We start from the raw sequence: 15,953 nt of genomic DNA, 5'->3' as shown, positions 1-15,953 counted from the left end.
GGACTCCAGGGCACCCCCAAAAAACGTAAGAAGGTTTCTACTAACTCCTCAGCTGAATGTGGTGCATTTAGTGAGACTTTAATATATAAATTTTCAGAACAACATGGGCTCTGATAACATTCAATTTTGCATAAAAAAAAAACAAACACTGTGAAAATCCCTTCATACCATGTAATTAACTGGTTAATGGTTGTATTAGATACAGCATATGTGTGTGCATGTATGATTACCCTGCTTAATTTAAAAGCATACACACTGCAATGAGCTCTGCATGGGTGCTCTGTGTGCTAAATGTGGCAGGGTCAGGGCTCTAGACAGTCATACCAGGGCAGAGATGTTCTATTATGGCCTATTAACCAGTGTCACTCAAATGAACTCTTTGGAGCCATTAAGGGTATGTCTACACAGCAAAAAACAAAACAAAAAACAAAACACTGCAGTGCACCTTAGAGCCCAGGTCAATGGATTTGGGCTCATGCTACAGGACTAAAAGCAATGCAGCCGTTGAGGCTCAAGATGGATCCTGGACTCTCAGACCTGCTCACACAAGACATAGCACAATGTTTTTGCTCTTCGGTATGACAGATATTCTCTTTTATATATACTACAAAAGGTAATGCTGTGTCATATTTCAACACATAAAAATGAGGAGATTTTAAGACGTGCATGTACACCTTTTATTATTGTTAATAAAAGAGTATTAAAGTTGGAGAGATAGCCTTTGGTTTTTCACAATATAAAGTAGTTCAAGAACAAATGAAATTCAAGTGTCACTGTACATTAAAATGACAGATTACTGACAATAAAAGAAGATTTACTACCTGAACACAATAATAAAATAACACAATCAATAATCAGCCCTCTCCGGTTGAGAAGATGAGATGTTTACAATGTCACTATTTCAATAAACTCAGATAAGTCTCCTGTAACACATTCTAAAATTGTATCACTGCCAGAGTGCACAACGAGCATCATGAACGTGCATGTTTCATGGACTTTTTTGCAGACATTCCATTCCCCCTCCCGCTCCCCAATTACAGTGATTCAGGTATAAGTGGGTGGAGGAAGCAAAGTATTTGCGTGGATTTGCTGACAATACACACTCCTGGATAATGGGCTGGCTCAGGGAGAAGCATCATCCCTTTTCTTACCTCTTGGCCACCTCATGTGAGGGTGAAGTATTGAGATTATGAGGAGTCAGGATACCCCTAGCCCCAGGGTAGTCAATTATTTTTTGTCAAATTCCAAATTTCTTGGTCAAGGTATAGTCAAGGTCCAGAGGCCAGAGAAAACAATAAAAAACCCAACAACAATAATGAGTAAATAAATTGATTTGGGCGTCCATTCAAAAGCATCTGGCAGTCCGGATTTGGACCGCAGTCCATCTTTTGACTACCCCTGCCCTAGCCCTTCCTCTGAGGTCTAATGGGTCTCTTTGCATGCTAAAAGGGCTCCTTGCTTTTAGAGATTTATACAGCTCCTCTTAAGGGGCAGGATACCATATTGGTGCCTATTCTTAACCTATCCCATGGTCACTCCTGCCTTGTGGTTTTTAGTATGTTGCTGCTGTTCACTTTCAGTGGCTGCTGGATTTTCTATTCTGCTCTGGATTCAGTTTTTTCAGGGGCCAGTATGGATTTGTTTTTCTCACTGAATGAACTGTGTATGCTCATACATTCAGTAAAAGTGTTAAATAGCCTGAAGGGTCTGACCTTTAGGGCATGTTGCAAAGCATATCTACTATTCTGCCTGGCTTTTGGTGAGAAGGGAGCTGTGAGAAGATGGGGAGTGGTGAGGATGTTAATTTTTAAATCATAGGCATCTCTGTTTAGGGGACTGAATGAGGGAATTGTATATTATAACAATTGCATTTCTAAATGCTGTGAAGAGCACTTACCAGAGTGTCTATCCGTAACTCTATCTGTTTCTGTTTTTAATCAAAATACATAATCTGATGCTCTCAAACAATAGCAAATATACATAATCACTAGGGTTGCGCGAAAGGTTCAGAAGAGAGTGGAAGGCGAGAATTCAAATCTGTCCAACAGACCACACTGAAATGTGGTAAAGTAAGGACAAAATCATAGAATCTCAGGGTTGGAAGGGACCTCAGGAGGTCATCTAGTCCAACCCCCTGCTCAAAGCAGGACCGATCCCCAACTAAATCATCCCAGACAGGGCTTTGTCAAGCCTGACCTTAAAAACTTCTAGGGAAGGAGATTCCACCACCTCCCTAGATAATGCATTCCAGTGTTTCACCACCCTCATAGTGAAAAAGTTTTTCCTAATATCCAACCTAAACCTCCCCCACTGCAACTTGAGACCATTACTCCTCGTTCTGTCATCTGCTACCATTGAGAACAGTCTAGAGCCATCCTCTTTGGAACCCCCTTTCAGGTAGTTGAAAGCAGCTATCAAATCCCCCCTCATTCTTCTCTTCTGAAGACTAAACATCCCCACTTCCCTCAGCCTCTCCTCATAAGTCATGTGTTCCAGTCCCCTAATCATTTCTGTTGCCCTCTGCTGGATTCTTTCCAATTTTTCCACATCCTTCTTGTTGTGTGGGGCCCAAAACTGGACACAGTACTCCACATGAGGCCTCACCAATGTCGAATAGAGGGGAACGATCACGTCCCTCGATCTGCTCGCTATGCCCCTACTTATACATCCCAAAATGCCATTGGCCTTCTTGGCAACAAGGGCACACTGCTGACTCATATCCAACTTCTCATCCACTATAACCTCTAAGTCCTTTTCTGCAGAACTGCTGCTGAGCCATTCAGTCCCTAGTCTGTAGCGGTGCATTGGATTCTTCCATCCTAAGTGCAGGACTCTGCACTTGTCCTTGTTGAATCACATCAGATTTCTTTTGGCCCAATTCTCCAATTTGTCTAGGTCCCTCTGTATCCTATCCCTACCCTCCAGCGTATCTACCTCTCCTCCCAGTTTAGTGTCATCTGCAAACTTGCTGAGGGTGCAATCCACACCATCCTCCAGATCATTTATGAAGATATTGAACAAAACTGGCCCCACGACTGACCCCTGGGGCACTCCACTTGATACCAGATGCCAACTAGACATGGAGCCATTGATCACTACCCATTGAGCCCGACAATCTAGCCAGCTTTCTATCCACCTTATAGTCCATTCATCCAGCCCATACTTCTTTAACTTGCTGGCAAGAATACTGTGAGAGACCGTGTCAAAATTGGCAGGGTGGAGTTGACTAACACAAAAAGTAATGATGTTTCATTGGCCAAGATCCTGCCTTAGAGCAGTTTTATGCCTAGTTACCCAAAGCCAGATTTCCCACAAAATCGAGGGTTCCCCCTGTGTACATTGCATTGGAGCTATGAAAGTGACAACAGCAGCTCCTTTGTTACACTCATTCGCAACCACCAGCTCAAGGGTCTGCTCAGGTTCTCAAACATCAGACATCCTCATCAGCCAGAAATGTTCCCCTTTTGGCATTTGGATTCAAGAACAATTTAGAACAGCCCTCAGAATGCTGTCAGTTACACCAAGGATTGGACAAGTGCCAGCAGAGCCCCAGTACTGGGCAGCACAAAAGTGGCTTAAAGCCCCCTGTGTATGTTTGCACATATAGAATCATAGAAGTTCAGGACTGGAAGAGAGGTCATCTAGTCCAGTCCCCTGCACTCAATGCAGGACTACATAATAGCTAGACCATTCCTGACAGGTGTTTGTCTAACCTGTTCTTAAAAACCTCCAGTGATGCAAATTCCACAACCTCCCTAGGCAATTTGTTCCAGTGCTTAACCACCCTAACACAAAGTTTTCCTAATGTCCAACCTAACCTCTCTTGCTGCAATTTAAGCCCATTGCTTCTTGTCCTAGCCTCAGAGGTAACGAGAACAATTTTTCTCCCTCCTCTTTGTAACCATCTTTTATGTACTTGAAAACTGTTATCACATCCCCACTCAGTTTTCTCTTCTCCAGGCTAAAGAAACAAAATGTTTTCAATATTTCGTCATAGATCATGTTTTCTAGACCTTCAATCATTTTTGTTGCTCTTCTCTGAACTTTTCTCCAATTTGTCTATATCTTTCCTGAAATGTGGTGCTCAGAACTGGACACAATACTCCAGTTGAGGCCTTATCAGCTCAGAGTACAGCTTAAGATTTACTTCTTCTGTCTCGCTTACAACACTCCTTCTAATACATCGCAGAATGATGTTTGCTTTTTCTGCAACAGTGTCACACTGTTGACTCATAGATAGCTTGTGATCCTCTATGACCCCAGATTCCTTTCTGCAGTACTCCTTCCTAAGCAGTCATTTACCATTCTGTATGTATGCAATTGATAGCTCCTTCTTAAGTGTAGTACTTTGCATTTTTCCTTTTTGAATTTCATCCTATTAACTTCCCTCCAAAGCACTTCCAACCTCTCCCAGCTTGGTATCATCTGCAAACTTTATAAGTGTACTCTCTATACCATTATCTAAATCATTGATGAAGATCTTGAGCAGACCCAGACCTGATCCCTTAGGAACCCCACTTGATATGTCTTTCCAATTTGACAGTGAACCACTGATAACTACTCCCTGGGAACAGTTTTCCAACCAGTTATGCACTCACGTTATCTGTATTTCCCTAGTTTTTTTTTATGAGAAGGTCACTTGAGACAATATCAAAAGCCTTACTAAGTCAAGATATACCACTTCTACTGCTTTCTCCTAACCACAAGACTTGTCAAAGAAAGTGATTAGCTATTTGTTCTTGACAAATCCATGCTGACTGTTACTTATCGCCTTACTATCTTCGCGTTGTTTGCAAATTGATTGCTTGATTATTTGCTCCATTATCTTTCCGGGTACTGAAGTTAAGGTGAGTGGTCTGTAATTCCCCAGGTTACCCTTATTTCCCATTTTATAGATTGGCACTATATTTGCCCTCTTGCATTCCTCTGGAATCTCTCCCATCTTCTATGAGTTTTCAAAGATAATTGCTAATGGCTCAGATATCTTCTCAACTTCTTGAGTATTCTAAGATATATTTCATCAGGCCCTGATGACTTGAAGACATCTAACTTATCCAAGTAATTTTTAACTTGTTCTGTCCTTATTTTAGCCTCAGATCCTACCTCATTTTCACTGGCATTCACTATGTTAGATGTCCAGTCACTAGTAAAATTTGGTGAAAACTGAAACAAAAAAGTGAGCCTTGGTCTTCCTCTTACTTCTAATGTATTTGAAGAATGTTTTCTTATGACCCTTTATGTCTCTGGCTAGTTTAATCTTGTTTTGTGCCTTCACCTTTATAATTATGTCCCTATATGCTTGCATTGCTTGTTTATATTCATCCTTTGTAATTTGATCTAGTTTCCATTTTTTGTAGGACTCTTCTTAGAGTTTCAGATCATTGAAGATCTCCTGGTTAAACCAGAGTGGTCTCTTGCAATACTTTCTATCTTTCCTACACAGTGGAATAGTTTGCTCTTGTACCCTTAATAATGTCTCTCTGAAACACTTCCAACTCTCTCGAACAGTTTTCCACCTAAGACTTGCTTCCCATTGGATCTTACTACCAACTCCTTGAGTTTATAAAGTCTGCCTTCTTGAAATCCATTTTCTTTATTGTGCTGTTTTTCTTCCTACCATTCCTTAGAATCATGAACTCTATCATTTCATGTTGTCTTTCACCCAAGCTGCATTCTACTTTCAAATTCTCAACCAGTTCCTCCCTATTTGTCATAGAAACATAGAATCATAGAATATCAGGGTTGGAAGGGTCCTCAGGAGGTCACCTAGTCCAAGCCCCTGCTCAAAGCAGGACCAATCCCCAACTAAATCATCCCAGACAGGGCTTTGTCAAGCCTGACATTAAAAACTTCTAAGGAAGGAGATTCCACCACCTCCCTAGGTAACACATTCCAGAATTTCACCACTCTTCTAGTGAAAAAGATTTTCCTAATATCCAACCTAAACCTCCCCCACTGCAACTTGAGACCATTACTCCTCGTTCTGTCATCCACTACCATTGAGAACAGTCTAGATCCATCCTCTTTGGAACCCTCTTTCAGGTAGCTGAAAGCAGCTATCAAATCCCCCCTCATTCTTCTCTGCCGCAGACTAAACAATCCCAGTTCCCTCAGCCTCTCCTCATAAGTCATGTGTTCCAGTCCCCTAATCATTTTTGTTGCCCTCCGTTGGACGTTTTCCAATTTTTCCACATCCTTCTTGTAGTGTGGGGCCCAAAACTGGACACAGTACTCCACATGAGGCCTCACCAATGTTGAATAGAGGGGAACAATCACGTCCCTCAATCTGCTGGCAATGCCCCTATTTATACATCCCAAAATGCCATTGGCCTTCTTGGCAACAACAGCACACTGTTGACTCATATCCAGCTTCTTGTCCACTGTAACTCCTACGTCCTTTTCTGCAGAACTGCTGCTGAGCCATTCAGTCCCTAGTCTGTAGCGGTGCTGGGATTCTTCTGTCCTAAGTGCAGGACTCTGCACTTGTCCTTGTTGAACCTCATCAGATTTCTTTTGGCCCAATCCTCTCATTTGTCTAGGGCCCTCTGTATCCTATCCCTACCCTCCAGCGTATCTACCTCTCCTCCCAGTTTAGTGTCATCTGCAAACTTGCTGAGGGTGCAATCCACACCATCCTCCAGATCATTTATGAAGATATTGAACAAAACCGGTCCGAGGACCGACCCTTGGGGCACTCCACTTGATACCAGCTACCAACTAGACATGGAGCCATTGATCACTACCCATTGAGCCCGATAATCTATCCAACTTTCTATCCACCTTTGTCTCCAATGCATTCCAAGAACATGCTGTATTATTTTCCCAACAGATGTCTGGGTAGTTAAAGTCCCCCATCACCACCTAGCACTCCTGTGCTTGGGATGATTTTGTTAGTTGTTTTAAACAAAAGCCTCATCAACTTCTTCTTTGGTAGGTGATCTGTAGTAGACCTCTCCATGACATCATCCTTGTTTTTACCCCTTTTATCCTTACCCAGAGACTTTCAAAAAATCTGCTTCCTATATCCACCTCAACCTTGGTCCAAAAGTATACAGTACATCTGTATAATACAAGGCGACACTTCCTCCCTTTGTTCCCCTGCCTATCCTTCCTGAGCAACCTGTACTCTTCTATACCAATATTCTGGTCATGTGAACTATCCCCCAACAATGTCATAGTTGTAATCACTCACTAGGATTTCTAGTTTTCCCTGCTTATTACCCATACTTGCATTAGTTTACAAACATCTACGTTACTATTTTGTTTCCCGCTCTTGTCTCTCCCTTTTCCCTGCTATGCCCATGCTCCCCCCAGATTCTGACCCTTCTCCCAGGTCTCTGTGTTTTTGACTTACACGTTTGCACCTACACACAGGCACGTACACACTCCAGTTGTGCGGAGCACTCAAACACAGCTCAGGATCTGGGCAATTATGCTGTCAGGAGGTTACATCACATCACCAGCTCAGAGGATCCAGAAGCAGACAGAGCCAATGTTTTAATCTCAGTGTTTCATAAAGCCAAGTAACTGTACATAAATGCTGTCACATCACAACAATCACCACCATCATTTTGGGGTCAGGGTTCATCAAGCACTATGGCTAAAGTCCATCCTCTTAAGAATCACCAATTCCTAATAACCATTTAATTGCTCCCAGCCAGAACCACATCTTTGAAGGAAGCTTATTTATTTAAGAGCTTTGTTTAAATACAGGGGAAAAAAATCTCAAAGCATCACTAAACAACTGGGTGCAATTCTATGGCTGCAGTATGCAGGAAGTCAGACTACATGATCAAAACGTTCCCTTCTGGCTTTAAAATCTATGATTCTGTAAACACCTTTATCCTATAGTGACATCCTAAGGCCTCCAAAGCACTATTTGCTTTCATCAAGGACATAAATTATATGGCATAATGCTTTATATTATATAATACACATTTACTCTATTGCGTATTAATTGCAAAGTACATAGTACATTCTAGCTATAAATAGCTACTGTTATTTGAAATTAAGTCTAAAATAATGCCTCAAGACACAAAGTAGTGCTACTCTGAAACTTTTAGCCACACAAAGGAATAAACCATGAGAGTACTGCTAAATGCCTGTGGTACCTTCTTTGTCATCATGATGTATGATTGCATCCTGTATCATAACAGCGAGGTTGAAATGAACTCGGCGATTCTTTCCATGTTTAAATTTTTTCACATGTCCTTCCTGTTTCTGAAAAGCTTTTTCTCTTTCATAATACGCCTTTATTTGATCACAGCGCATACGCTTCACCAACCGCTGACGCTGGCCTAAAGGGAGGGACTCCAGCAAGCACTGGTCAATTTCCATGTCATGTGTTCGAAAAACATTACATAGCTGGAAACAGCCTACAAGAAATGAAAGATAAACAAATTAAGGTCAGATAACACTGAGTTTTCAATGTTTAATGAAATTCCCACCAAACTTCTTGGGGTTCCTATTTAACTCTTTAGAAGTCTGTATTATGTAAGCAATCATCTGCTTTATGGAAACACATAATTAATTCCATAAAGTTAAAAGTATTTTTACTTTAAATGGATGCTTTAAAATGCATAAACACAAAAATTAATAGAAAGAGGTCTGAGAGTTCAAATATGTGAGACGGATGAGACATAAATAATTCAATGTAATACGAGTGGTTACCATTTGCCTACAAACAAGACAATATTATATAGTGAAATGCCAGTCTGATGTTTGTGCCTCCATCTTTGCATTTTCATCTTGCTTTGGGTTAGCAAATTCCTGTTACTCAGTGAGAAGAAAAAAAAAATATTATAACTATAGTGATTTCATTAGCATGATATGGGTACTCAGGCAAATGTCTAGCTATTAAAACCAGAAAAACCATTATAGATTCATAACAATGTGAACGAGGTTTTTTTTTGCATTGTATTTAGCTCTCCAAGTGGAATCTTCTAATAAAGTTAGATAGCAGGAACTGAAGAAGAAACAAACTGAAAATGTAACTATGTTTCGGTCAGTCATTCACTATGCACTCTGAAGTAGGATTCCTTCCCCCGCTCCCCAGGGTTAAATCTGCCATTTTTACCAGATGGTAAAGTTGGGAGGGATAGTAAAGTAATCCATGCTTACCCAATGCCGCTCTCTGTCCCACTCTAGCGGCCAGCCCCCCCTAGAAGTTTGTTTGTCTGCCAGTGGCTTTGGATTAAAAAGGCTTGTTTAGCTCTGTTTAGCTCTCGCAGTTTTAAGTCAGTGATCCCCAAACTTTTTACCTTACACTCCCCCCTTTACTCCTGTCTGTGCCTCCTCTCCCCCAGGCCTAGGAGCAGGGCTGTGGCTCCAGGAGGGGGAGGATGTGGACAGGGGCAAGGGGGCCAAGGCTGAGGCCAGAGCCGGAGCCAGGGCTAGGAGTGGAGCTGGGTGGCACTCCCTCCCCAGTCCCTGTGAGGGCTGGCCCAGGCCCCAACCCCACCCTCCTGAATGTTCCTCTGTGCCCCCATAGGGGGGTCACGCCCCACAGTTTGGGGACTTCTGTTTTAAGTCCAGAGTTCAGTCCCTACTGCTGACAACCAGCCCAGGTGCATACTGTTACAGAAACATCAAGCATAAAAAAGTACTTTTTAGCACTCTTATTGATAAGTGTTTGCTCACATGTGTTAGCAGTCATTTCAGCTAAAACGGAATGGTATAACAGTGCTTGGCATTGAGCTGCCAAATATCAGAAAGCAAAAAGAATAAAATATAGCTGCACGAGGAGACAGTTAGGAGTGAACACCAGTTGGCAAACTGAAATCTTCATCAACATTCGAAATATTTATTGAATGTTTAAGATGGAAAGAAACTGGAAACAAAGTGGGACACAAAATTTTCAAAAGCATTACTACTCTTGTTTGCCTCAGTTTTTCACTTGCCTAACTTCAGACCCTTTGTGCTAAAAGGGTAACTTGGCCTGCAATAGAAGAAATAAGGTACAGCAGGGAAAAGAATCAGTGCTGAATATCATGCTCTAATGCTAGTCAGATGAGACAAAGAATTATTGTCCCTCCACCACACATACACACTAAACATCAGAACTATTCCAGCTTGTTGATATCCCAGGGATTATGATTGGTTCTGACTGAATATAAGTTTAAGATTTTCTTGTTCTGTATTTTGTCTCCGCTTCATATAAAGAATCTATCTAATTTGGACCAGATGGTTGCTTCCATGAGGACAAGTGCAGTATCTTTTCCTACTCAGTTTCAGATCATTTTGCTGAGAGGGGTTCCAGAGGCCTCTGGGGAACTATGGAATATAACCTGTGATTTAGATCTGTGCCCTTCTTTGCTGATTAAATCTAGCAGCAAGATTCCAAGGAAGACTTCAGCAGGTATAAACTATCATAGCTTCATTGCATCACTTGAACTATGACAATTTACACCAGCCGAGGATCTACCCATCTGAGTTCGCAAATGGCAGAGATAGTCATCTCAGTCCAAGATAAAACCTATGTTGGTTGGCTCAGGGAAAAAATTGGCAGAGTGGTTTGCCTGATGGGTCTTGTTTAACCTTTGAAAGAAAGTAAGTAAATCTAGAAGTTCTCTTTGATCTCTTACTGTTTTTAGATGGCAAAGTGACAAGGGTAGACTATAGTGGCCTCCTCTACTCCATCTCCATTTAGCAAAGAGATTGATAACTGGATGGATAATTGCAATGTCCTTGTCATTTCCAGACTAGACTACTCCAGTACAATGGGGTGTAAAAGCACGGACCATCCACAAGTGCCCTTTTGCAGCCAGGTGTGGCACTTCAAGTGTGCCCTGTATTAATTTCTCCAGTCTGGGGGAAGCAATAGGTTCACTTTACCTGCCTGGGGCAAGCAGAAGTCAACACACACTAACAAAATAGTATTTTGGAATCTTCAGGGAATTTAAGGGAAGATTTAAGAAGTTTCTACTCAGTCTGTGCTAACTGTGATAACCTAGCCAAATTTGAGCAAATTTTCACAAAACCACATACCTGACACAAAAAAGCCACTCTCTTGTCACATTTTGAGTCCCCACACCAAAGCAGGAGGGTGCAAAGCAACCAAACACAGAATCTTATAATTGGAAGCGCCAGGAAGATGTGAACTACTGTGTCAAGGTTCCTTCCCCACTCTGAACTCTAGATGTGGGGACCTGCATGAAAGACCCCCTAAGTTTATTCTTACCAGCTTAGGTTAAAAACTTCCTCAAGATACAAACTTTGCCTTGTCCTTGAACCCTATGCTGCCACCACCAAGCGTGTTAAACAAAGAACTGGGAAAGAGCCCACTTGGAGAATCTTCCCCCTCCAAATATCCCCCCCAAGCCCTACACCCCATTTCCTGGGGAAGGCTTGATAAAAATCCTCACCAATTTGCATAGGTGAACACAGACCCAAACCCTTGGATCTTAAGAACAATGAAAAAGCAATCAGGATCTTAAAAGAAGAATTTTAATTAAAAAAAAAGTAAAAGAATCACCTTTGTAAAATCAGGATGGTAAACACATTACAGGGTAATCAGATTCAAAACATAGAGAATCCCTCTAGGCAAAACCTTAAGTTACAAAAAGACACAAAAACAGAAATATACATTCCATTCAGCACAGCTTATTTACCAGCCATTTAAACAAAAGGAACTCTAACACATTCGTAGCTAGATTACTTACTAACAAGTTCTAATACTCCAATACAACTGTTCTGTTCCTGGCAAAAGCATCAGACAGACAGACAGACCCTTTGCCCCCCCACCTCCAGCTTTGAAAGTATCCTGTCTCCTCATTGGTCATTTTGGTCATGTGCCAGCGAGGTTATCTTAGCTTCTTAACCCTTTTCAGGTGAAAGAGTTTTGCCTCTGGTCAGGAGGTATTTTATAATTCTGTATACAGAAAGGTGCTTACCCTTCCCTTTATATTTATGACATACCGTGAGTAACTGTATGTGAGCTGGGAATCACACCCCTAGCTTGCAGTGTAGACATACCCCAAGAAGACAAGTGACATACGAAGGGCAGGGAGACAGGGAAGCACTCAAATATATATAATTTTCATTTCATATATACACACACAGAGTTATTTTAACTAGAGAAAGTAAGTCAACTACTCCCACCTGTCCCCCTCTACCTACCCATCATTAATTGGCTGATGTCTTTTAAGCATCACAGCAGAGAGGGGCTTTCAGAAGGGACTTGAAGCAGGGGAGTATAGGGGCCTTATAGATCAATTCACATACATTATGTAATTTGTTGCAGATCAAAAATAATCAGACAAGAAAATATCTGAAATAAAGATAAGCTACGGTTTGTTGCAGTGGTTTGATAAGGTCATCATGACTGTCGCTAGAAAATTGTACATTAATAACATGCTGACAATATTGCCTGCTATCAAATCCTTTTAGAAAAGCTTATTAGGTATGATTTATTTACGCAGATGCACTATGCCAAAGTCTCTAGAGTGCAGGATGGCTTTCAGTGTGTACCCAGCATGTAAGTACTATATGTCCCTTTTGAATCTATAAGTATGAAAAACCACCTGGAAATATGAAAGACCAACAAAAGGCCAAAATTATATTATTTTATATTTGTTAGAAACTAAAACAGGACAAAAGAAAGCCACAGTTATTCTAAAGCAATTTCAGTGGTATTCACTATTATAGAACTACTTCGCTGGACATGGGACCAAATAAAACCCTTATTAAGGGTGTTATTACAACTACAAAATAAGCTGTTGATATAATTGTAGCACTTTGCTCACAAAAGCCTGAGTACCAATTTTAAACACAAATTATTGGCATGATCATGTACAAACAAAAAAATTCCTGAGTAAATAGGATTGCATTGCACATTTGTCCTCAAGCACAACATAACACGGTTTCCCACTGGTGTTTGTACCTTCTACATCCAGATTTTTACCTCATTTCACAAATTTGCTACTGTGAGCCACAGAAACAAATGCTGTCCTGATCTGGGAACAATGCTTTTTACTGCATACATAAGATAGCAAAGTTGCCTCCCCATGCCCCCTAAATAAAAACCTTTGGAATGAATTTCTGATTACAGTAACAAGAATCTAAATTTTGTTGTGACACAAGGTAAGAATGCAATATGTTGAAAACTACAAAGGCAATTGAAAACATTAGTCTTTAACTTGCAAACACTGACATGTTTATCTTTACTATTAAAGTCAGGGGGACTAGTCGCCTTAATGGGAGAAAAGTTAAGCATGTTGGTAAATGTTGGCAGGACTGGAGGCTTAAGATACAAATTGACAATAGTCTGTGTCTATATTGGAAAATGTTACAATATTTTAAGAAAGATTGTCTTTTAAACATACACCATAAGTCAGAAAAAAAGTATATACAGTCAGTAATGTCCAAGGAATGCCTGTTATTTGGAATGAATCTAAACTTAATTTTTCTAAGCAGACTTTGGGAAAAATCCAATTACCTGTGAAACATATACCCAGTGGTAAATTCAAGAAAAGGAAAAAAACCCAGTAATTTTAACTTTGAGGAATCATAGAATCATAGAATATCAGGGTTGGAAGGGACCTCAGGAGGTCATCTAGTCCAACCCCCTGCTCAAAGCAGGAGCAATCCCCAATTAAATCATCCCAGCCAGGGCTTTGTCAAGCCTGACCTTAAAAACTTCTAAGGAAGGAGATTCTACCACCTCCCTAGGTAATGCATTCCAGTGTTTCACCACCCTCCTAGTGAAGAAGTTTTTCCTAATATCCAACCTAAACCTCCCCCACTGCAACTTGAGACCATTACTCCTTGCCCTGTCCTCTTCTACCACTGAGAATAGTCTAGAACCATCCTCTCTGGAACCACCTCTCAGGTAGTTGAAAGCAGCTATCAAATCCCCTCTCATTCTTCTCTTCTGCAGACTAAACAATCCCAGTTCCCTCAACCTCTCCTCATAACTCATGTGTTCCAGACCCCTAATCATTTTTGTTGCCCTTCGCTGGACTCTCTCCAATTTTTCCACATCCTTCTCGTAGTGTGGGGCCCAAAACTGGACACAGTACTCCACATGAGGCCTCACCAATGTCGAATAGAGGGGAACGATCACGTCCCTCGATCTGCTCGCTATGCCCCTACTTATACATCCCAAAATGCCATTGGCCTTCTTGGCAACAAGGGCACACTGCTGACTCATATCCAGCTTCTCGTCCACTGTCACCCCTAGGTCCTTTTCTGCAGAACTGCTGCCTAGCCATTCGGTCCCTAGTCTGTAGCTGTGCATTGGGTTCTTCCGTCCTAAGTGCAGGACCCTGCACTTATCCTTATTGAACCTCATCAGATTTCTTTTGGCCTAATCCTCTCATTTGTCTAGGTCCCTCTGTATCCTATCCCTGCCCTCCAGTGTATCAAGCACTCCTCCCAGTTTAGTATCATCCGCAAATTTGCTGAGAGTGCAATCCACACCATCCTCCAGATCATTTATGAAGATATTGAACAAAACTGGCCCCAGGACCGACCCCTGGGGCACTCCACTTGACACCGGCTGCCAACTAGACATGGAGCCATTGATCACTACTCGTTGAGCCCGACAATCTAGCCAACTTTCTACCCACCTTATAGTGCATTCACTATATTTACCTTATAGTGCATTCAGATGACTGAATCATCTGTTGTATACTGTAAAATGTACACAGGGAAAAGTAGATTGTATAAAGATAATACAAGAATTATTAAATAAGGATTTATAGGTGCAATTATTATCGGTATAATTTACAAAGCCTTGCTTTCTTTCTGATTGGTTTTTGTTGTAAGCATTGCTTTGTTATCCTTTGTTACAGCTGCACATTTTGAAATTCCTCAATTATAGCCAATCAGCAATAGACAGTTCTTAATAAATCCACCCACTCTGGCAGTGGCTTTGAAATGAGAAGAGAAGTGGGTGCAGCTGTTGATTAGACAAAGGTGACTTTCTTTTACATTGTTTGCACTGGTTTTGTATCTGTGTTGGTCTCAGGATATGAGAGACACAACGTAGGTGAGGTAATATCTTTTAGTGGCCCAACATCGGTTGCTGTAAGGGACTAGCTTCCAAGCTTCTCAGAGCTCTTCTTCATGTCTGGGGAAGGTAACCAGAGTGTCTAAGCTAAATACAAATTGGAACAGATTGTTAAGCAGGAGGGGCTCACTCATGCTGTAGAATACCACTTAAAATGAAGTGGGCAGTTGAGGGATAGATTGTTAAGCATAAGGGGTTCCCTCCCCATTCCTGGGAGTTAGGGGAGCTCCTATTCCACATGATGTCTCCAGAGAATGTCATGAGCCACTGGGGCCATGTGTTGTGTCTATGGAGTGGTTGGGGAGGGAATTCACCCATCTTTCTTGCCCCATGTAGTATCTGCTTGTGGGTGGAAGTTGGACCAATGGGGCTACATATGGGGCAGAGGAGGTGCCCAGTTCAGCTCTCTCTTCCTGCCCCATGTGGTGCACACAGAGTGGGGCATGGATCACTGGGGCTATATGCTAAGTCCCCCTGCCATTGCTACGGCTGCTCAGGAAACTCCCAGGTCTTCTAGTATAGTGTGTGCTGCTGCTAATTTGGCAGTGCTGCTAGCCTAGTTTTAGAATACTTTGTCTAGTTATTATTTTGTCAGGTTGCCAAAATTTTCCTCAGAAATGCAAGCAAGAGAAGAAAAATTGTGATGTTGACAGTTCATATCTTAGCAAAAGCTGAATGGATTTCATTGAACAAAGACAAGACACTTTCACAGCTTTAGGGCTATCCCTTTGCCAGATTCCTAGGTGTGCCGCTAACAATGGATATGGGAAAGCTTCAAAAAGAAAAGGTCACAAGAATCTATATAATGGTAAGTGTTGGGCAACTTAAATATAGGGGCCCTATCAGGTTCACCCAAAATACATGGGTCAGAAGTTTCAAAATTGGGAGCCTAAAATTAAACACCTAAATCCATATCTCGGCAACTAAATGAAAGTGGCCTGAT

The 15,953-nt window shown here is 41.5% G+C and overlaps 1 protein-coding gene across 12 annotated transcripts in view; it reads right to left on the bottom strand.

Annotated features, from left to right (window-relative positions):
• Window positions 1–15,953, bottom strand: part of MYO16 (myosin XVI) — a 602,174-nt gene that overhangs the window by 452,836 nt on the left and 133,385 nt on the right. For 11 of the 12 annotated variants that reach the window (XM_075129773.1, XM_075129766.1, XM_048854910.2 and 8 more), the window contains one exon: window positions 8,112–8,375. In XM_075129773.1, the coding sequence (XP_074985874.1) occupies window positions 8,112–8,375 (264 nt within the window). Of the gene's footprint in view, window positions 1–8,111; window positions 8,376–15,953 lie in introns of those variants that run through there. The other variant, XM_048854987.2, reaches the window with a different exon arrangement.

Source organism: Caretta caretta, chromosome 1 (assembly GCF_965140235.1).
Source record: "Caretta caretta isolate rCarCar2 chromosome 1, rCarCar1.hap1, whole genome shotgun sequence".
In the NCBI taxonomy this organism is placed as follows: domain Eukaryota; kingdom Metazoa; phylum Chordata; order Testudines; family Cheloniidae; genus Caretta; species Caretta caretta.
This window is presented reverse-complemented; position numbering and strand designations above follow the sequence as displayed.